Genomic DNA, 24,857 nt, shown 5'->3' on the forward strand with positions numbered 1-24,857 from the left:
CACTGTGCCCAGGACAGCAAATATGTGAAATGCTCAAAAGAGAGTATAAATAAGAATGAATTAGTTCATTCCTACCTACTGTACTGAAAATGAAAGCGGATACAAGTTTTACAAAATACCCTCCAGCTCTATAAAGTTGTGCTTTTACACGAATGTTAAAAAATGGGATATAAAAGCCCAAGCAAAATTAACACATAGCAAAATTAATTTGCTGACATTCTATGAGTAAGTTTTTGAATTATTCAGGGAGCTGATAGGCTCATTCAAGAAACTGAAATTTCTGATTTCCAGTGCACCATAAGGATATGAGAACATAGTTAAATAAATAAAACTTTGTGCATACATGAATACATGTGTATGTGCAGTCAGTTGGCTTCTAATACTCATTTTAGCTGGCTGAAGATTTTCTAAACATTTTTTCAAATCATGTATAAGTCAAATCTTGAAAAGAATTATAAATCAATGCAGAAAATATTCCTGAGGAATACACAGCTATTTCATTGGAATTTTCAATAAAATTTGGTACAAGGATGGTATGTAATATTCGAGGTTAAGAAATAGTAAGACAGATGTCACGTATCTATTAAAAAGAAATGTCAGAAATCAGAAGGACTAATAACCTATTGGTAAAACACTTATCTGGAACACAATGTACGTTGGAGACAATTTGAACCTTGGTCTCTCATATCTTGACTAAGTCTCTTAATCACTAATAAGTAATGATATTGCCTGCTCTGGATTGGAACTTTGTCACTACAAAAATCAAACAAAAAGGAAACAAGAGCTTTCTTGCATTCATCCCAAAACCGAACATCATGTCCTTGAAAGCTAAAACGCTGATGGATCTAGAGAAATAGTTTTCTACCTAGTTAATAGATAAAAAGTTTTAAAAATGAGAAAATTTACAGTTTTAAATAAATTATTGACAATAAATTATTGCCATTGAAGTAAATTAAATCTGCAGATGTGACAATTTATTAAATGTACAACTGCTGCTATTCTATTTATTCAAAACCTAATAAAAAACTACTGACTTTGTCAAATGAAAGAAGTTTTCTGTTTGCCAAACAGCAAAATTATTTATGAGATAAGAACAACATTACAGAACTTCATAAATTTGAAATGCCAATCTGCTACAAATTGGATGTGTTTCAAAGATTATCTAAGAAATGGGAAAGATCCTTGCCTTAGTTCTAGTTGAAATTGTATTAGTTGTTATGGGAAAACGCTATCATCATCACCTAGATCAGCAGAACCAGCTGAAATGATAACCAAATACTGTTTTGACCATCAAATGAAGACATACGTGTGGCCAAAAAATCTTAGAAACCTAACTGTTCATATCACTATCATGCTTGTTGAGAAATGGAAAATGAGTGTTACAGTATAGTTTCACAAATAAATTTTGTTTTTCTTCAGTATACCAAGACAGTTTGGTCTGCATCTAGATTAAAGCATTGAACACAGCTGCTTTATTTCTGTACCACTAAAACATTAGGTATCAAATTATAAATTTAATGGAGAAATTGTACTTTTAAAGAAATGATGTGTGTTGCCACTATCTTGGATATTAAGATCAGAAATGTGTGTGTGTCCCAACACAGAAAGTCAAATATTTGGAAGATTTCCACTTTCTTGCCCATCAACCAAAACCCAGGACAATATATTGTGTTTACTGGTCTCTATAAGTAAATTTAATATAATGTTATAATTCAGATTTAAATTTTTGGAGATCTGAGAGTTTCCAATTGTAAAAAAAATTGAAACTTGTAAAGGAATATAGGGATAATCTGTAATGATGCAAACAGGGAGAAATTAATGGTTGCATATTTCTGCCTTATTATGCTGTCACATAACAAAGAAATCATATTATTACCGCAGCCCTAGGGTACATCACCGTGTCCCGCAGCCATAGGGAGGGGGAGAGAAGATCCAGCAGGCAGGAATTGTGCAGCAAGATTGATTCATTTAATTATTTTACAAACTCTTTTATAGACTTTTTCCTTCAGAGTCTAATTGAACAAGGATCAGCCACCCCTTGGGGATGATTGACTAAAATCCTAAAGCATCCATTGTCAAAATATTTTTCTACTGTACCATAAATAAGACTTTTCAAGGCTGCACATTTGGTTGTTTACATAACTCTGCTACCTCTTCTGTGAGCGAGAAAAGTCTCTCACGGACTTAGAAAATAGCAAGAAAGTCCTTGCTAGCAGCATTTTTGTATCTACATCATGTTCACTTGGCTTGTGTATATTCAGGCAGACATTCCACGTGCAAAGTACCTGCTCTCCATACAATGTGAATCCAGAGCTAGGCAGCCAGCAATGAGAGTATGCTCAGCTGGGGACATGAAGCACATGTGTTCTAGCCAGGAGATTCTTTACACCAGGAGATGCTCTTTACACTCTGCTTATGTCTGAAGCTAAAGCACTGTTCAAATTCCCTGGAGAAATAAGTGTCTCTACCCAGATGATAAGTTGTCTGGTTCCTGATCTTAAAAGTAATTCCCATGGTAGTACTGGCAAGAGGAGTTTAACATGGATCAATACAGACAACATTGTGTGATGACAGCAGTCAAAACTGCTTGCAACACTTCAAGTGACTACAGCAAGAGAAAACATCTGAAATAGGTGTCTGCGTTCTTACAGGGGGCCACAAAATGTCTTTTCATATATGGGTTCCTAGGGGTAATTAGAATATGAAGACACACAAAACCAGATGTACAACCAAAACCAGTAAAACAGCTTGGTGGTATGTGGTTGTCACAGGGCACAAAAAGAGATCTAAGAATTAAAGGGGTTCACATGAGCATTTTTTTCTAACATTACCATTTTTTCAGCTTTAGTAAACTCCAGACTTTGATGTAATGTAATAAGCATGTATAAATGAACTGTTATTAAATGCTTCCCCCACCAAGAGCTGGACTTATGTTTCTGTGCTGATTGCTCCATGTTATTTCACAATGCCACATGTCATGCCACAACAATAAGAGCAATACTTTCAATTTCCTTTTTTAAAGCTAATTTGAAATACATAAAGAAAATTTTCAGTCACATATTGCTACACATATCTCTTTTATAAAGTAATTAATCAGATTGACAGTGTCAACATACTCTATTCATTAACAGCTATATGAAGAATAAATTATATAAAATTATAGCTCTGTAGAGGTTAGAATAACTAAAAGATGACACACAAAAAAAATTGTATCAGACAATAATGCTCAAGTGATTAGATCTTTAAATAAAAATCAGCTAATTACCTACACTGTAGTCCATGTAAACACAGGATGATAAGAACGTAGGCCCAATAAAAAAATATTTCTTTCCTCACAAGCCTTTAAAATTCCCATATATTACATATGTGAAATAACCAGGATGTTATAAACACAAAGCAATTAATATTTTAACCTGTGGCTCTGGTACCAAGTCATGACTTGAGTTTCCCATCCTTCCTGAAATCCCTAGGATAGTAATTGTACTGGTAGAAAAAAAGTAACTAACAGCTTTGAGCTTCATTGAGCACGTATAACACAGACTAAGAGAGAGGTAACTACATCCTGATGGAAGGTGAAAGACAGTTTCCACGGGGTAGCCTGTGAACCATGCCAAGGTTAGTCCAAGGAAAGGAAATTATAAATATTCCATGAAACTCAAGTACCCTAAGACAATTATTTTATATACTCATGAAACTTACAGATTTTTCCAAGATATTTTGCATGTCTCCTTTAAAAATCAGGCCTTCAAGGTCATCCAGTCTAAACATAAACCCAGTGCCACCACAACCACCCCTAAACCATATCCCCAAGTGCCACGTACAGATGCCCTTTGAACACCTCCAGGGATGATGATGTCACACCTTGCCTGGGCAACTTATTTCAATGCCTAACTACTTTCTCAGTGAAAATAAAAAAAAAAAAAAAAAAAAAAAATCTAATATCTAATCTGAACCTCACCTGTCACAGCTTAAGGCCATTTCTTGTCATCCTTTCATTTGAGATATGGCAGAAGAAAACAACCCCCACCTCACTACAACCTCCTTTCAGGCAGTTGTAGAGAGCAACGAGCCTCCTCTTCTCCAGGCTAAACATCCACAGCTCCCTCAGCCACTCCACATAAGACATGTTTTCTAGACCATTTGCCAATTCTGTTGCCTGTCTCTGGACATGCTCCAACACCTCAGTTGTTTTAGAAGTGAGGGGCCCAAAACTGAACACAGTACTTGAGGTGTGACCTCACCAGTGACAAGTACAGAGGGATAATCATATCCCAAGTCCTGCTGGCCACACTGTTCTTGATATAGGCCAAGATGCCATTGGCCTTCTTGGCCACATCTTTCTAAAAAGATAATTGAACAGTGAGGTAACAGAGCTTGACTAGATATTAAAGGGCAGTAAGACTAAACTACCAGTGCGAAAATATCTTTCAAAAATTATTACTACATCTATGATTCCTCCATCTAATATTCCTGCTACACAGATATTAATTTTAGTTTTGCTCATCTGATGCATATTATATATCAGGGCAGTTATTTGTAACTTGTATTTACCTTTCAAGTTTCTTACCTTGTACACCAGAAGAGATTGTATCCCTGAATATTTCTCCATGTTTCCTAGTCATACTACATATCCTGATAAGAGGACATTTGCACAGCTTGCCTGTACTATGTTTTTACACAACTGCAAATAAACCATTTTTTAAAAAATTACTTCTTTGATAAGCTATTCAACATTTGTCCAAAAGAAAAATTCGCATTAGTTGCCTATCTTACTGAGATGAGTGCCTTACAGGAGACCCATTTCTCCTCTCTGAGTATAAGGGAGCATGGGAAAACTAGCTCAGATTCAGAATGTGACTTTTATGTGCAAGGTCAGTATATTCAGAAAACTTTTCCAACTAGAAACTTGATTGCAGAAAGGCTTTTATTATGCCAAATTGTCAGTGGCTGTAGCTTTACAGTTAAAAATAGAAAGTCAACAGCTAATACAAATTAACAGTGTTGCAATTGTCAGACAGCAATGACAAACAAACCATGACCTGGCTCTTCATGACCCCTTGAAGTGCTGCCATTACTATTGTCTTTATAGAAAGCTCAACATTGGCTTATGCTAAAACGGGAAATAATTTAAAATAATGTCAAAATGTCAAAGCAGTCCAATTTCAGCAATTATTTTTATCATGGTTATATTCCTCTTTTGAGCAAACACTCTAGGTTTCTAGCTGCACTTCTGATTTCCTATCACCATCCAGTTATACAAACAAAATTTCTTAGTTTATATCCATCTGTAAATATACACATGCACATGGAAGAAATGCATATATATTTCAAAGCGATTGCCTTTTTAAATACATGATCTTTAGGTTCATAAACTGAATTATTTTACTCTCAAACATCTGCCCCTAAGAATGTGACTCTTTCAGACTTAATACAAATTTCCCACTCATGCTCAGATGTGCATGTGAGGACATATGCATGAAGATGTTACTCAGCTTTTAACATGACAATTTTCTAGCAATCAATTTTTGAATGCGTACAGAGATTCCAATGTGAATACTAACTACTCAAAATAGAAGACTACTATTCCATGAATCTGCAGAAGTAAAGTCATACTTCAGCATATAATTTAAAAATTGTATTTGAATATGATCAAGGAAAAGGTGTTTATAAGAGCTGCAACAATTTTTTTGTTTTCTGCACTAGATTCCTGCACTGATTTAGTAATTCACCACACACTTTTAACTTTCCAACAAAGTTTGACATCAGGGAAAGAAAAATATTTCTAAATTTCTCTTTTGGTTTTGTCTTAAAAAATTGCATGATCAAATTCGAAAAGATTTAAACTGGATAGTGTTATAATAGCTTGTAATGTGGAAGGTCAAAAAATCCCTAGATATGGAAACAGTACTTTCAAATATTCTATTGGAATGCAATCTTCTGCACAGAGAAAAATTCTGTGCTTTTTAAAACACCTATATTTTAAAATTGTTTAAAACAGTTATGCCTAAATATTTTTCCAGTGCAAATGAACAGTTATTGCAATAAGCGAAAACATATATGGGTGTCCTATTTTGAAAGCACATTGCTCTAAAAAAAAAAAAGAAAAAACAGAAACAAAAAAAATAATGCCACCTCTGAAAAAAGGCAACCCCCCCAATGATTCTCACAAATGTTTCTGTACATGAATATTAAAGTAACACAGTTGTCAAAATATGAATTCAACATATCCACTAGCGGAAAACTCAGAAGAATCAATTTATTTGCACAATATGTCTCACCAGACAACAGTCTCAGATAACCCAATGCATTACAGATCATCTACAGATATAGAACAATTTTAGACACGTTTTATGCTGGTTTTGCTGGCTATTCTTTTATTTCTGATAAACTAATGGAGAACAGAAATGTGCTATACCCTAGGAATTAGAAATTTGTAACTAACTACATCAAAATATGGATTATGAAGGTTAAAATCCAGAGAGAAAGACTGCACTGATCTTAACAGAAACACTGCTATTTTAAACTGTGTATAGTTCTATCTTTTCTTTCGATATACAAAAAGTCACTACTCCACTGCCAGCTAGTACACACTCCTACCACAGTTTCCATTGAATGTAGATGTTCTTTCCAGAGTACATCTGAGATACTTTGCTGATATAAAAGATTCCAGCCAGAGACTGACTCATTAAAGCACGTGTCTTTCAGACTCACCTCCCCCCTGTCAACACCAAAACAGCTACTCTAGGTTCTAGGTGAAACACAGTCCGAATTGTCAGTAAACTCTAAAAAAATACAAAGAAGAAAAAACACCTATAAAAGGAATCATAAATTGACCTGACCAATGCAGTTCCCTCCTAAGAGAGATACTATACAGAACAGATATAGTAAGCTCCTCTTGCTTATTGTCCAGTGGTGACAAGAAAACAAAAGATGCTTCATGCATCATGACACTTTCGATTGGGCAAACAAACAAACAAAAAACCCTAAGATCTAGATATAATTACAGAAGATATGATTAACCAAAAATATCAGGATATGGCACCAGTCCACTCATTGCAAAATATATATAGAAAGCATAAATATCTGAACTAACATCCAAAGAGGTACATATGATTTTTTCATCCAAAATTATCAGAGTTCTATATAATATGGTAAAGGAAGAAGAAAAAACTAGAAGTTAGTACTTGAAGAAATGAGGTACATAAAGTTACTGTAATACTTACCACTGTGAAATTCATGACCTTCAAAATCCATATTGTCATTGCTAAATTAACAATCATGGTAACCAACAGCAGAAGGACAAAGAAGTATAAGCACCTCTTTCTCCATCCATAAATCCCTACTGGGTAAAACTGAGGATGTTCAGTCCTTGGAAGGCTGTTCTGTTGTGTTGCTAATATATATTGCTCTCGTGTCATCTGGAAAAGAAAGATGCAAGTATAAGTAAGTAAATGAGAGGCCTGTATTTCACATATAATATTACATGAAGATTATCTCAGAATGTATAGAAAATCAGGTTCTATGGGTATAGAAGAGATGCATTCGTCTAGCATTAACCACATCAATGCTGTTTTTACTAGGCATCTATTAAGAACTTGGTAGTTTTCATGAATTTAAAGTAAATCTTTGGTTTCTATTTTAAATTGGATTTGCATTTCAAATTTATCAGTAAGAAACTATTAAAAATATAAAAGTAATCCATCCAGAGTATCTTACACTCTATTTCTGAATATTGTTTTATTGTCCTTTATGAGATCCTTCAGGAAAATTTGATTCTGGAGAAAGAGAGTCATGTACCTTTTTTTTTGTATTGGTTTTGGCTGAGGTAAAAGTAATTTTCTTCATATAGCTTTCAGCCATAGAAGAAAAATCTCACCTTTCTAAAATATATCTGTAATAAATGAAGTTTGCACTCTTTTATTATACTTAGCAAATTAAATTAATAACTGATCCTACTATATGCACATCCTTATTTTAGAAAAACAAAAATTCATTTGCCCTTTAGGAGATGGATACAATCATAATCTGTTGAACTCCCAAACTAGTTTAAGTTCTTCTCACACACAAGCAAGCAGTAACTGTTTGCAAACTGCTTAAAGAACTTACTGCTAATATTTCTTCAGAATAAAAGTGTTTATGCCATTTAAGAAGAAATTGTTTAAATTTTTTTTCCTCCTTAACTTTCTTTTACAGATATTTATATTCATATTCAGCCGTCACATTGCCTTTAGACTGGAAGATATTAAATTTTCTCTGTGACTTAAAAATTAAATTAAAGCAGTCTCATTCTGTTTATGGAAGAGTTCTTTCTGCAATATACCCATTAAAAATGTTCCTTCTCAGGAGGAAGAAGAAAACACAAAACAGAACAAAAAAATCCAAAACAAACGAACAAATTCAACAGACTTATAAACCAGATAAAACAATCAATTTTGCACTTAAGAGCTGCCTTTCTTTTCACTAAAAGAAGGTAAAAAATGCACAAAAATGAGTCAGTTGATTCAATGAGAAATAAAAACCAGATTACATTCATTTGAAGGATCAAAGAAATGTTGTTTTCATAAGATTTTTAAAATGTGAATCTCAAAAATATTCATGTAATTGTCTGTGTTGCTAGATATTTGTCAAAATCAACACTCTCTAGGTTTTACCATTCTTCTAGTGAATGAGATATTAATAGTATAAATTAACTCACAGTGAATAATTAGAGCCATAAGTCATAGAAGTCACATCGATATTATGACAATACATATATCACTGAAATTAGTCAAAACAGAAATAAAGAACTTAATAAGCAGGTTTTAAATAAATTAGCAAACAGGCATTTTGTAATTTTTATTTTTTTCAATCATGATTGCTTCTCTTTGCCCTCAATTTTAACTAAATGCAATGTTTAGCAGTTTATTTATGTAGTAAATTTTACAAACAAAATTTTCAATGACTTTTCTCAATCCTCCCAAAACAAAGCATGACCAGGTTTTAAGACCTTAGATCATCTTCTTATCATATCCTGACAGTTTTCATCCTAGTTATGTGTAAATGCCTTATGAATCCAGAAACTGAGGACATGAATAGGTTAATCAACTTTCTCCTTATAATGAGTTTCTACACATTATTTAGCCAGCCATTGTAACAAAAATGCAATGTATGATTAAATTTTGAGATTTTAAGTAACTGGTTATTTTTACACCATTTTCTTGTGACAACTTTATGTATTATCTATGAAAAAATTATTTTCATTAAAAATAGTTGAAAAGCCAACTTTTAGATCATGAGGATGTCAGAAGTAGCACTGGTCCTGAAACTGTGAATACAGTCCCATGGAATAGACCCTTTGCAACACAGGCATTAAATACAATGACATTTTATTCCACCACCACAGCCAGGCATCACTCAGTTCCCTCACTGTATACTGTTCAACTCTGTGAGGTTTGGTGGAGCAAGCTGTCCCCCTGCAGCTCGTGGAGGGCTATGGAGGAGGAGATATCCACACTACAGCCCATGGAAGATCCCATGCTGGAATAGCCGGAGGTGCCAGAGTTTGTGACCCCATGGAGAGCCCATGCTGAAGCAGGAGCCTGTCTAGACCTGTGAACCCATGGAAGGGGTTCCACACCTCCTGTCGAAACTGTCACCTGGAACATAATGCTGGTCCTAGACATTTTCATTACTTATTGATTCTCTGTGCATTATTTTCTTAATTCATAGAAAGAATGAAAGACATAAAGGAACTTTAAAATATAAATTCACACTATGGCAGCATCTAGGCCCAATCATCATTTGGATCGGTAAGGAACATACTGGAATTGGATGAGCTGTAGATTTTCAGATAAAGAAGAAGAACTATAGCTAACAGGGAAAATTCTTCATACCAGCATTTAGAGGAAAAAAAAAAATCAGAAAGCAGTCTGGTCATAACTAGCCATAGCTGAAAACATCATATAGATGACTTATCTGAACCGGCTAGCTCTCCCCACTCACCCTGGCCAACAGTTACTGCTGTGGAGAGCTCTCTTTTTGTATGACACTACAGCAGGTCATTCATTTTGCTTCCACTCATACAGTATGTGGCATTAAGCTTACAGCAGAAAATAATGTTACTGTTTTCTTTATAGACTATAGCTGAAAGTTTACCATACATAGTGAAAAATGCATCACACAGAGCCGGAAGTACTGTAAGAACCATAACACTGCTTGTGTAGCAAATACACAAATGCTTAGCATGTTACATCCCAACCTTGGCCCTAAAATCAAGACTTGGCGTGAAATCAAGAAGCTCATTATAAAAACAAATATGAAGATGGCAAGCAATTGGGTTGTATCTTTTGAAAAAGCCTGATGCATAAACAGATCCATTTTCCTGGAAAGCATTTAAAATGCCAAGCACCTATACACAAAGCTCTTGCTGTCACTTCCAGTACGTGTTGAAGTAGATTAATTGTTCCTTCTCTTTTGCAAGTGTTTGGTAATCTAGAATGCTTCCAAAATTAACAGAAAAATATTGTATTATCTTGAATTGTTTGGGATTATATCAACTATGTGTAGATTGACAAGGTAGTAGAGCAGCATTCTTAGAGAATTAAATATTGGATGAAGAGAGCAGCTTCCTCTGAAATCATTTTTATATGGGCTACACCTGACACCTTCTGAGTCTTCTCCTTATGATATTAGCCATTCAAACCTTTCAAAGGCAATCAAAACTGTCAGCAACTGACCCTAGCACAGTCATTGGGCCGCAACTTGTTTGCCATCACTCTATGGTACATTACATGCAAAACAGCATAAATCCTTATTGCCCTGATGGGCAGTTTTGTATTTGTTGGATTTTACTTATTTTTCTTTTTAGTATAATTGTGATCACTACTAAAACAGCTTCAGTAGCTCAAAAGCATTTGGGGAGTGTGGTTTTTCTGACACCTGTACTAGGATATGTCCTAGAATCGCAGAATGGAGTTCAAAGAGGTGATCTGGTCCAACCCCAAGGATGGAGACTACACAAACTGTACCTCACGATAAAATAAAAAAATTATTCCTCATAGACTACTTTTGTCATGTAGGTGTCAAATCAGAGGGATTTCAAGATTCTAATCTGAGGGTTTGAGGCTTTTTTGTTCCACTCTGGATTTTTCTTCTTGTAATTTTCACAAATTAAGGTAGTTTTGTACACAACACTCCAAAACTGTGTTTTCTAATGAACACATCTGGAAATCCCTTTGCACCCTTGAAAATCTAAAAGAAAGAACACATGCAAGTAATTTCACTATCAAGCTGTACAAAATGTCAGTTTATTACATAATTTATGTGATTTGAAGTTTAATAATTCAAAAGAATCTGTTTTTTTCTTGGCCACAAAGTACAGTTTTGTCATCAATGTCAACAAAGCTTAAGTCACTATGTTTTTACTGACAATTTGCCGGGCTTTATGTTGACAATTAGAATTTCATTTTTTCCCTAAGTCAATACAATTAGATTACTACAGAGACTTCATTACAGCCACAGGCAGGACAGCAGCTGAGGTACACAATTTTCTCCCTGTGATGCCAGTGCTCACTAAACCCTTATTGTAACAACTGTCTATAAAAAGACAATAAATGTTTGGATCTTGAATATCGTTCTCCAATGGAATTATCACTTTACAGAAATGGATATCAGTGACCTGATACTATTACCATTATTACTTAGTGTGAGCATTTATTGCTGGTCTGTTTAACATATTTAACTGTAATGTTCTCTGCACAATGAAGTTCACAGCATGTTAAAAGAATAAATAATCATGTAATGAAAAGAAACATATTTTTCCCACTGTTCTGTGACTTGAAATGTTGCTAAATAATAATGTGCTGTACTGAATTTTCAAGGAAGCTGGATTTAAATCTACCTCAGGCTTGATGTTTCTCAAAAATATACCTTTTTAAGCTACATTTTCAAAACCCAACCACAACAATTTCAGTACACTTTCAGTGTATTTTTAAAAGAAACTTTGGTTTCAAAAATTTACTCATTATTTCACATTATTTTGCTTTATAATCATCCAAATTTGTATGTGGTGCTTGATAATAACTTTTTGAGGTGGTCTATCTAGCTACACTGACTGTTAAGGATAACCTTAATCAAACTAGGTGGGATCATAGAAGTCTAGCAACAGCAATACAAGATTCTGCATAGCTGAGTTATCTTAGAGAAAAGCAGACGCCTAAGGAGACAAGCAGACTGCTGAAAGACACACTAGCACTCTTTCTGCCCTACCACCTCTGATAGGTCTCTGGACTTTATGTCAAATAATCCTTCTGCTAGATAAAGAGATAAAATTTGTCTTACTGAATAGATTCTAAAAGACTATCAAAATAGCAACAAAGTCAGGAAAAATACAAAAAACCATTTGATCTCGGTTTGAAAAACCTACCACTTTTCTATTAAACCTGGGCCCTCATCTCTGTTGCTCTTCATATCTCAGTAAGGCACAGCACATCCACAAGCACCTACGATCAGCACTTTCCGTTGCTCAGCTCCTTCTCTTAAGGCCGCCGAGAAGATAAGATGAAGAATGTCTTTGTTAAGGATATTTCGTCAGAAGAAAACTTGGCAACCGCATCAATGGAAGATGGCAGGACCAGTATTTCAGTATCTTCACAAAAACTGGCACTAATTTTCCTCTGTGAATTATACATTTCATTAAATCGGTTTCAGTAGATGGTGGCAAAACTGTAACCTTCAAGAGTCAGGAAAGAAAATTTAGGAGTGGCAGATTCACCAAACTCAGCTGGACTGGAAGTAGCAGGTGGAGTGAACATTTTATGAGGAAATACCTTCTTTAAATAGTTTATTCCTGCAGGTAGTTTGAGTCTAAAATTCATGTGGTGGGGTAATCATGTAGTCCACAACCAAAAAAGAAGAAAGCTATTGGGAATATGAATGAAAACCTGAATTTCTAGAAAGATGGAAAATAAGCTTTTAAATAATGTTCCTTTTCCTTTTATTTGCATATATGTGTAGCACAACTCTGCCATATGGCTAGAAAACCAATACTTGTAGATCTGCATCCACACACATGGCTCTTCTGGACTAAAACACATAACTCTCTTAATTAATATTAAAAATAACATGGACCAGATATCAGAATACAGAAAAAGATGCGCTAAGTGCTATGATATGAAGAACAGGAGTATTACTTAAAAAGAGAATGATTACGTTTTGTTGCAATTATTAAAGGATCTGGGGCATGGATCATTGATAGAATTATGGGATCAATAGAAGAACTGTACAAGCAATAGGCCTGAAAGCAAAAGGCCTGTGTGTGAGAAAAAACTCTCCATGAGAAAGTTCTTGTGTGAAGAAAACAAGCAGGGCTGGGAACAAAGAGGGAGTTTTGAAAAGGTACAGCTGTGGAGATAAGACCCAGAGGGAGGAGGGTGAACACTGAATTCTTTTTTATCATACATAACTGTAGAAGCTTGCCAATGTAAGTCCAATTATGTAGAAGTAGAAATGCGCTTTGATAAGCTTTAAGCCACTTAGGAGTTAACAAGCTGGTATACTATGTAAGTGCCTTTGGATTGCTAATAAACGGAGTTTTGCTTTTATCAACCATATTGGCTGGTCTGCAAGGTTCTCCCCCCGCCAGAGCCGGGTCTCGTCCATTTTACAATTCCAACAACGTTTTGGGTTTTACCTGTATTTGTTGAGCTTCTTCAGTAAGATACATAGGCAAAGCTACACTGATTCTTTTTTTCATCATTTTTTATCTTAATGTAAATTTAATGTCCTCATATCTGGTATTAATAGATTCTCCATCCCTTCAAGATTTTTTAATCAATAGTAATCACAATCAATCGATAAGTAATCATAATGATATCAATGTGCAAAATAAAGTATTGGTGTTACAGGAACACAATCATGGATCAAATCTTACTACTATCCAAATCTCTAAAAATATAAACTATATTTCACCTGTCTGCCTGATAACATTACAGGCAGAAAAGAGCTGAATTCATCTTAATGGAAGAAGATAGAGCTCACTGTCAGAATCAAGTTTAAAAATACATAGGTGTGTGTAAATATATATATATATACACAAACACACATACAGTAATCTCTAATTTTATAACACCTAGCATAGGGGTTCCTGCTCCAGTCTAAAAGAAAAACATTTTTAAATTATAACAAAAGAGATGTTTTACCAGGGCATAAATATTAACATTCTGGTCACTGCTATTTTACAAAGACAAACACTCATGACATATCAATTCTTAAATACTCTCAGAATACAGATTTAAATTATTAATCTATAATTTTACCATGTATTTCAGATTATACCATAAAGCTATGGAGAACACCTAAGAAGTCTGTGCAGAGATCAGGAATGTAAAATGAAATTACACCTCCATTTCTTAAGTTTACATGTTTTTAATTTTGTATAATATATATGACTAGCACTCTAATTTGTTTCCCTTTTTGCCTTCAGCATTTCCTCCCTTTAATTAACTTCTTCATCTTCCTTATTACTAATGGATGCAACTGTTCCCCCGATCAGCAATCTTATAATTTATAAATGTGGTTTCACAGTGATGCTTCCTATCTCTGCCTGCCTCTTTATAAACTGTCTTCATGGCATCCCAATACTGTAACAAAAGACTACTCATCTTTCTAGCACCCACATGACCAATGACATCTCACAGAAAAAGAATCCAATACCAAGGGATGCTGAACATGAAGTGCAATTTGTAAAACTTTCAAGTGGAAAGAACCTTCAGAATCATTTTCATCAATGATCTAAAAGCAGCATTAAAAATACATCGGTGGAGCAATAACTGGTTTTTTTCATTACATGAAATTATTGCTCACTATACCTTTAAAACTATATTCAATAACTAAACAGTTCTGTATTTTAAAGTGCAAAAGAACTTTAACTTTCTTTTCAAATATTAGTTGATATTTTGGAAAAGAAACATAACAGTTTTTGGTTGCTAGCTCTCAGATCACTTAAGATCCCAAGATGAAAAAGATTTTAACAATATTTTCCAAACCTATTTGAAACATGGTTAACAGTATTAAAGGCATAGTACTAATTACAAAAAGGAGATCTAAACTCCTGAATCAGTCTGGCAATATTTTTCATCAAAAATGGAACCACACACTTTATTAGAATAATTTCCACATTTTCACTTCCTCCATTCTACTTCTGTTTGCATTTGCTTCTTCCAGAAAATGCATGGAGAAGTACATTCATTGAGGAACAGTCAACTTGTTCCGATTTAGCAGGATACAAAGCACTCAGGAAGGAAGGTCAACCATACAGGAGTTGTTTCCTTATTGAAGAGGGGTTTCAAGTACTCACAAATAATGAAGACATTTAATATGTAAAGATTCAATGACATATTTATTCCAAATTAACTATATAAGTTAGCAGTACTGAGACTGTTTTTTACTTTTTTTTTCTTTAAGAAATTAATAGGATGGTACCACATCATGGGTTAAATAGAAGTGAACTCAAATAACTTCCAGGCGAAAAATATCCAAACCTTTCAAGTACTGTGGGAAATCGAGAGAGATTCAGGTGGTCATCTATATCTCATCTTTACTGCTTTCAACTACCTTCAGTTCTTTACTGGAAGGAACTGGGCTAAATCCTTTGATAGTCTAATGCAGGCTCAGTTTTTTCCTGACTTTCCTCACATGATTAATGGAAATTAAATGAGACTCACCCTACATAAAATGTGCTCTCCCTGCTGTGAAAAGAAAAAAGAATCAATATAGCTTGATGAAGAGATGACTGATTGGAATTGAACAAATGAAGTCTTCTTTTCACACTAAGAAGAGACTGAAGGAGGAGCCAGTGCCAATGCCATTTTATCTTCTAAGATACACATAAGCACAGTTGGAAGAACGGAAGAAAAAAATAACTGCTCTTCACTGGAACTCTACTGAGCCAGCTTTATCAATAGACAGCGTGCAGCTGCCTGTCCCTGCAAGAAGCCATGGTCAGCAAAATGGAAAACCTACAAATATCAAACGACTGATTTGTTGGAGACTCTTACTCAAAAGTCATTACTCAGTCTAATTCTTGGGAACAGGATATTCAAAGGAGATCAAGTAAAGAAAAGAGAGACAGACAAATGATCTGGAAGAAGAAAAAAGACTGGAAAACAATCTTTGAAAATGCTAGTGTGAAGACAGCTATAAAAACAGAGAAAAATTAACAGATATCCTCCAGAAGTCCATTTTAACCCTACAAGTGATTCAGACTCAGATTTATAACTGGTTGTATATCTGTGGGTAAGGGGAAAGCCTAATAAATGAGCTGTGAGAAAGATTGGCATGATTCAATCAGTATGGTTGTAAAAAAATATGTGTAAAGAAAAGAAGAAAAACACCAAAATATCCCCCCAAAAAAAACAGTAAAAATGACATAGCTGTGGCTGAAGAAACAACAAATTTTGCAGTTAACAAAGAACTGGGAAAGAAGCCAAGCATTCACTCTTCAAATTGGCAAAAGTAAGCTAATTCTCTGCGTATTTTGGGAAGGCAGCTACCGCATCAGCAGAAAACACCTTTGCATATCCTAGAAACTATCTGTGACTGTCAAAAAGCAAGAAGCAACTCTTACTGAGAACAATCCAGGAAATTAATGAAATTTCCAGAGTCAGCAAAGCTCCTCAGCAACACAAAAACAACAAAAAAGGCGAAAATATTATTTCTTCAACAGTTTGCTTTTACTGTGCTATCCCACTTGTCTAATGAACAAATAAGAGGCTCCAGAGTTTCATTTAGGTAAAATCTGTCAGATTAATGTACCATGTTTATTATTCTTCAGCGTTAATTTGGCTACTGTAAGCTCACCAGTAATGAAGTAATTCATAACCACTCTCACCAGAATCTCAACATGAATGATAAGTTTTGTGACAAATTTCAGGAAGTATGGTGGAATCAGAATCTCCCATTTGACCAACTACCCACTCACTTTTGGATCAATGAATCAAACCCTCTGATCAGAAATGTTCAGACTAGATCCTGTCCAAAGTTAGAGTTTGCAAACATCGAAATCACAATCCTTTACATTTCTCATAAGGCATATTTTCTACAAAGAATCCCTAGATTTCTCATTTCTGATCAACCAACTTACTGATAGATTACATTAAAGCCTGAAAATAGTTTTTAACACTTACAGAAAATTCCTCATGCATCATTGCATTTTTCTTCAGCAACAGTAATTTTTGGTGGACATATCCTATATCTTGGTACATTTTTTCTTCTTTATGGCAACTTCTGGTGATGCAGCCTTTGCAGACTTTTGCCTTCCAGACATCAATTGACTTAGGATCTTGATTTAAGATTCTAGGGCCATTCCATGCTGAGCTCCATCTCTGTGGAAAGCTAATTCCTCACTAGCTTCAGCCTATTATTGAGGTATAGCTATAAAGCTATACAGATATTCCTTTATAGAAAATGACCTCATCATTGCACTAAGACTACCCATTCCTACTATTCCCTGTTAATCCCTCCCCAGTCTGCTAAAGCAACAGGCAACCTGGCATTTTAAAAAGGGTTTCAAAGCTTTTCATTCCTTGAAACATAATTAGTACATTGAAAATAATAAATGCTTACAATCATTTTCTTGAATCAACTTCCTTAGTCATCTAAAATAGAGGAAATACAAATCAAGCGTAGGAAATACACATATTGGGAATTATCTATCCTATATACTGAGCTTTTGATGACCAACAGTGGAGTAGACCTATGAAAATAAGCAGCAGCAACTAAATACTTCATTAATTTAGGGGGCATTGTTTAGTAGAAGTTGGTCAACAAATCAGGATCCTTTCACAAAGTATTTATTAACAAAGGAAAAAGAGGTTTAATGTAAAAACTTCACACACCTGTTTCAATTCTGTCTCAAAGAATAATTCCTTTGTAATGAAATGCAAAATGGAAAATAAAACTCGGTTTCATAAGACATTTGTACTAGTGCACCTAAACATTTTGCAAAATGAATTTCCAGTGGATTAACTATCATATCATATAATGATATTTTTCTGAACTGATTAATGTATTATCTGATCGAATGCAGTAATTATGAGCCTCTTTTTGTTCAATATTTTCATTAACAACTTCAGCGAATTGCTACACAGCATCATTTATTCACCAAAACACCACTGAAGATTAAGAAATGTTATTCACAGAATTTTAAAATTCCTGATATTATGAATACTAAAATAATCATACAGCAATTTTTTATTTCAAAATATGCAAGCTGAAACTGAGAATAGAAAGAAACTGAGAATAAAAAGTCTATTGTTAAGTGGGAAAAACTATTTTAGGAATCTTTAAAGAAACGCGAGTCTGGTGATGGACAGGAAAAAAAGGTAAGTAAAGCCAAGAGCGTCTGGCTCACACAAGAATAGGTACCATTTTCAGAATTCGTAGTCAGAAGTATCATATTGCAAAGGAGAGTAATAACACTATTTCTACACCTCAGGGAAGACAGAAATTCAAACACAGCATTTCTAATACTTCACAGAGAAGGAGGAAAAAAAAGAAATACTACTGGGCAGACATAAAAACTAGTTATCTCTGGCTTTTTTAAATGGGTATTAAGACTCAACCACTCATGCTTACAGATTCTAGCTAGTGATTCTAGCAATTGCCCTACTCTCTTTTTAAATTCCCTGGAAGCACTTCACCTTACATGCTCATCACTAGAAACTGCTACTGGAGTAGCAAGGCATTGCATAGCTACTTGTTAGGCTGTCTGAGGAAGCACAATTCCTCATCAAACCTTCCCCATGTATGTAAAGCTTTCTTTGAGCTTTCCCCTTTGAAGCCTCAACCCCTGTAACCAGACACAAGCTCAGGAGCAAACTGACCACTTCCACATTCGTACACCAAGCACATATTCATCACCATCAGTACCCTCCTTTTGTTTTCACTAGGCTATCTTGGGAAAATGCAAGCATTTACAAAGCACCACAAACGTACACAGGACAAAGAGAAATGTCAGATTCAAAGTACTGTTTTTAACCTGAGCCTACAATGCCATTCATTTTAAGAAAGGCAATACTGTACTGTAAATGTGTAAACTTATGTGTACAACTAGGATGGAAATGGCCACGTCCTCGGGATTCTATGACTGGGTAAGAGATTTCATTTATTTATTGAAATTACTAAAAAAGGATGGGTAATCATACCCTATTTGGAATTATAAGTCCTAAAATGCGATTAATTTGTCTGCATGATCTAAAGATAATAACTTTGGTTTGGTTTTATTACTTGTTTGTTTTAGAACAGGCATGGCTTTTGTAGTCAGTAAATATTTCAACCCAAAATTTTAGTGATGTTATGGCCTTCTAAATTAAATAAAGTCTATGAATACTGTGTTACGCTAGTCCCATTTTGATATATCTAGATTGAAATCAAACATTTATAGTGGATAAATCAATGTGGCAGACAAAAAAAATCAGAGTAACCACTATCATTCATAATAAGTTTCCCTTAGAGGCCTTAGATTGATCTTCTTGTTTATGTACGAAACATCTCATTTTATCATACAGGCTTTTAAATTTCAGGCAGACCAAAAAAAATTGAAACTGCTGTATTACCCTGAGCCCTCTGAACAGGAAGATATTTCACCTAGTGAATACAAAATTTTTCAGCGGGCTCTTCATTATTTGCTGGTTTTTGCTGGGGTAGAGTTAATTTTCTCAAGAGTAGCTTGTATGGGGCTATGTTTCAGATTTGTGCCAAAACCAGTGTTGATAATAGAGGGATGTTTTTTTCATTTCTGAGCAGCACTTGTACAGAGCCAAGGCCTTTTCTGCTTTTCATACCACCCCACCAGTGAGGAGGCTGGGGCTGAAAAAGGCATTGGGAGGGAACACAGCCAGGTCAGTTGACCCCCACTGACCCAAGGGATATTCCACACCATATGGCATCATGCTCAGACTATAAAGTGGGGGGCAAGAAGAAGGAAGAGGAGAGATGTTCAGAGTGATGGCAATTGTCTTTCCAAGTCACTGTTATGCAGGATGGGGCCCTGCTCTCCTGGAGACCCCTGCCCATGGGAAGGCAGTGAGTGAATTCCTTGCTTTGCTTTGCTTGTGTGTGCAGCTTTTGCTTTACCTATTAAACTCTTTTTATTTGGTGCTTTTACCCTTCTGAGTCTCACCCCCTTCTGGTGGGTGGAAGAGTGAGCAAGAGGCTGTGTGGAGCTTAGTTGCTGGCTGGGGTTAAACCATTACAGTGGTGAAGTCTCTGCATTATACTTAGTGTAGGAGAAAGGGAAGTACTGCAATTTAAGCTTATATCCATTTATTGATGAGGAGCATTTTTCCTGAGCAAGACTAACTGCTCTGAATTAATATGGATAAAAATTTAAAAGAAAAAAAGTTTAAAATTTTTGTGCTTAAATGAGACATTTATTGCATCCTTTGATTTTGAATAGCTTGGATTATGAGGTGTCTATTGCCAAAGGAAAATGAAATAGAGTTCTACTTTACCTTATTAGAAAATACTACTGAAAGATTATTTCTGAAGCACTGACAAAATTGCTTAGGAAGTAACTTTTATCCCTACTTTGTGTCTTATGCATTCACCCCATAGAGAGTGAGTCATTTTTGCCTTAAAAGTCAAGTTTCTGGGACATCGTCTCATGAGATCCACAGAAAATGTTTCCAAGGCAATCTAGCACATATACAGCTAAAAGTGGGGCCTCTGTCCTAGAAAGGGAATGAATTTAATATTGCAGTTTAAATTTCTAGGTCAGGTGTATCGGCATACTGATTATTAGACTCCTTGGAAACTCGGTTCTGTGTAAAGGCAAAATTTTTACCTGAGAAATTCCCTTTTTGAGTGAGAATTTTCTACTCTTTTCATAATGACGCAGATTCTTCCAGATGTAAAAATTATTATCTACAAAAATATATTTAGAGTTGCTTTATATTTGTTGGTAAAGATTTCCTGGTGCAACTTTATTCACTATGCTGTTCATCTGAATAGTTTATCACTTTCTCAATAATTTATTACTTTCTCAAGACTGATAATAGAACCTTGCAATGGGAAAGAATTGAAAGGTATCTACAGCTTATGACGATTTGGAATAAACAGAAGAATCAAGTTGCCCACCATATCATTATTTCATTTAAACAAAGGTCTTTATGTCCTGACCCTTTTCTAAAAGTTGTTTCAAAACCAGGGAGAAAAAGGTCTAGATGCCAAAGGGTATTGAGGATACATCCTAAAATACGCACACAAACTCAGCTAATGCTGAAAGCAGAAAGCCACTGTGAAGTCCTAGAGAAATGGCATATTTCACTTAGTCATTCAAGTTGCAAGTTCAGTGACATGAACAACAATTAAGAGAATGAAATGACGTGGTCAGACACCACTACCGACACAACCCTTGTAGGCCGTTTATGTGCTCCCTGCCAATCCAAAGGAGAGAAAGAGAGAAAGAAAAAAACAATGCTTCTGAGTAGAAAAGAGAGAAACCATGATTGGCTTCTGCCAAACTGTCTAATTCTACCTATAGCATCACACATAGGAAAACTCTTATCAATGTATTTTCTACACTCCACAATGTAAACACACACTTCAGCTCTATTTCAGTTATTGTGCATCAAACGAATTACACATGCTATGAAAGTTAAAATACTGAACAAAAAGAAAGAGAAAGGAAGGGGAAAAACCCCAAATCATAGCAAGGAACATGATTTACAACAAATAGGAAACTTTACAAGAAGAGAAGCAAGCTCTTTCTATGGAAGAGTAGCCTGAATTTAAAATCAATATGCAAGAGTGTTCTGGTAATATTCTCTTCAGTCAATAGTGTACTTATGACACACTGACAATTGTTTTTTGACCTGTTGTGTGCTGTTGGGGTTCCTGCTTTTTTTTCCCTTGTGTCAGTACATTTCAGTAAAATATACTTTTATATACCTTTCTGTAGAAACATTTAAGAAGCACAAATATGGTATTAATTCAGAAGCCTCTAATAACAGTATTTCACTACAAAATATAGCTTTTGTGTGTTTATGATCCAGGAGGATAATAATATGAAATAGATGTATTCACAAGGGAGCTGTTTAAAACTGTTTAGTTAGTTTATTATCACACGTTTTAGTAAGTATTAAAAGTCAGTTTTCATGTGAGATCAGTTTGTTTTAAACAAGAACTGCATTCAAATCAAAATTTCTGAGGTTAATTAGCTTAAAATCTATTGATTTTTCTCTTCATACAAATTCCAAATTGACACAAGTATCTCAAAAGCATGACTACAGTAGTGTAACTGAGGATAAATCACCATCCTACAGTTTTTGAAAACTGTTCCTTGTAGGGATTTTTTCTGAGCTTAGAGCTAATGAATTTTTGCTGTCTGAAAAGTAGAAAAATTATCAATATTTAATAAAATTATTAAGTATTATAACACTTTAAAATATAACCACAGTGTTGCAAGAAGTATTTAGCTTTGTCTTTTAATATATATGACCTTAAAATAAATTTTAAGTTTCTAAATGAGCCACCTGAAAGTATGGCTTACATTGATAAAAGCTGTAATTCTCTGCACTGTCTAAGATTGGTGCAACAGCTGCCAGGTAAAACTAAAAATTTCCTGCTGATCCAGGAATAATTAGAAATAATTTAGCTGGACAAGCCCAAGATCAGTCTCAATACATTTTACTAGCAGAAGGACAGAAGTATCCTTAAGGTCCTAAACACATCATGCCCACTCCGATTCCTCCTTGTATAATTGTTCTGATCACTTGTAATTTGAACAAAAATTTCCACTTATTTTCAGAAAAACAAGGAGGCAGTGAAAAGTAGGAGGCAAGGACAAGAATAGGAGAGAACTGCCCAAAATTAATTAATTAGCTGTCACATTTCATTTAGGATATATCTAACCCTAATAAGGTCTGCCAACCATGAGTATAGTCTAAAATGGTCTGGAAATGAAAATCTAATCTCCATCTGCAGCCTTATTTCAGAGATATCAGCATCACTGGGTTTGAGGTTTTTTAAATGTGGTTTTGCATGAAAACTTCCAAATTTAGTGACCAGACCTCTCCAGAGTACCTGCACATGCTTTAATAAATCCTTAATAAATAAAACTTACCCAAAACAAACAAACAACAAAAAAAGTGTTTCAGGAACAAGTACTAGTTAATTAAATAAAACTATTTTTGTCATATAGGAATGTACTCACTAGAGAATACATTTACCTTCCTATACAGAGCTAAAACCTGATCAAATCTGTACTAAGACAAAAGTAATCCCATTGTTACTTGATCTGTCTCCAAAACGCACATTATGTCAGAATTGTCCTGAATATAAATTTTTCATTTAAAAAAAGCACAATAGCATTGTAGTTTTCACTTTAAATTATCTACTCTTCAATATTAAAAGATACACCACCAATCCATTGTAGAAAAAATGAATAAAAACTTGAATACTAGGGGACAAGTTTTTAAAAAGCAATTCATTAAACCAACTTTAGTTCATGCAGTATTCTGGTCTACAGAGGTTTTGATAACACCTTGCTGAAAAGGAAACGAGTGCTTTATACTGTCAGAAAAAAGTGAAAGGGGGAGGAGGGTAGAGGAGAAAAATAAAGGAATTTGACATTAATTCTGTACGTGTTGTTGCAATAATAGCCTCTGCTCCTTACTTCAAAGGAGAAATTTGTTGACAGCTTTTTGTTGTTTGGGTAAACTCTTCGACAGCAGCACAATCATCCCTATAAAGCTCAATGCAAGACATTGCCACATATTTTGAAAGTAATTTTGGAATATCTGGAACAAATTTCTTTCATTAAATACCTTCTTTAAGGAGGCCAAGTTTGCAATTTAACATCTGCAGTTCAACTCTGGAAGATTCCAAAGCAGGAAGTTTGTTTGCTTTCAAATTAAACTGCAGTGTGAATTAATTTTCTTAAATAAATGTGAAAACAGGCACCTAGTGCCTGAAGACACTAAAGAATGGAGAGCTGCTTTTAGCCATACAGATTGCTGATGCCATGGGTTTTTTGGGTTGTTTTTTTTTTTGGTTTGTTTAATAATTACTTGGAAATGCAATAAAGTTAATTAAGAAATAGGTGCTTATTTTCAACTGAAACATTACCCAGAATGAGATTGTTTTTCATATGATGGTCTGACTAAGGAACTTCAGAATTTCAAGCAGTACTTTCATGAAGAGCACTACTCATTTTCCTGTTATGCAGTATTCATTGCATTCCAAATGTTTCTCCTTCCCATCTAAGTCTCCACAAGAAAACTTCAAAGAGAGACTTGAAAGCTGGTGCATTTCTTTCTAGCCATATTACTATTTCTTTACTTGAATTATTGTGTTGCTTTGTATTTGACAGCCAAATTACCTGTCATTAGTTATGACAAACTCTTTTAATTTATGCTCCATTTTCATTCTGCAAATATTTCAGACAGATGTACGAGATTTTAAGATGCTATACATCAGGTGTTGCATAAATGAAAAGGAAGAAATTTTTTTTTTTCTTCCACCTTTTCCTTTGTACAACTTGTAGCTCCACACAGAAATACGAAATGGTATTTAGAAACATTTTACCCCACAATGCCCTATGCTTACTTTCTCCTTATTATGATCCTAGTTTGAAAAATAACCATCACATGGCTCTGGTTTTCTACAAGAGATCTATACAGTCCCCCGAAACTGTATTCATCAATGGGAGTGTCTAACCAATTAGCACATATATCAAAATATTAAATGCTTAGAAAAAACATATTAAACATTACTCCTCCTTGCAAAATCACAAACTTGCCATAGGCAGAACCACAGATCTCGTGCAGGGTATCCCTTTAAACATTAGGCTTACATGACAAGCTTTAAAATATCTGAAA

At 34.7% G+C, this 24,857-nt stretch overlaps 1 protein-coding gene across 3 annotated transcripts in view; it reads right to left on the reverse strand.

Moving 5' to 3' along the window:
- The window catches only part of SGCZ (sarcoglycan zeta), a 420,887-nt gene that overhangs the window by 191,454 nt on the left and 204,576 nt on the right, over positions 1-24,857 (reverse strand). For all 3 annotated transcript variants that reach the window (XR_004240334.1, XM_032109901.1, XM_032109902.1), the window contains exon 2: positions 7,224-7,418. Coding sequence is in view for 2 of the 3 variants with exons in the window: in XM_032109901.1 (XP_031965792.1) it covers positions 7,224-7,418 (195 nt within the window). In the remaining variant the exon portion in view is untranslated. The remainder of the gene's footprint in view (positions 1-7,223; positions 7,419-24,857) is intronic.

The sequence above is a fragment of the Corvus moneduloides genome, chromosome 5, assembly GCF_009650955.1.
Source record: "Corvus moneduloides isolate bCorMon1 chromosome 5, bCorMon1.pri, whole genome shotgun sequence".
Classification (NCBI taxonomy): Eukaryota; Metazoa; Chordata; class Aves; order Passeriformes; family Corvidae; genus Corvus; species Corvus moneduloides.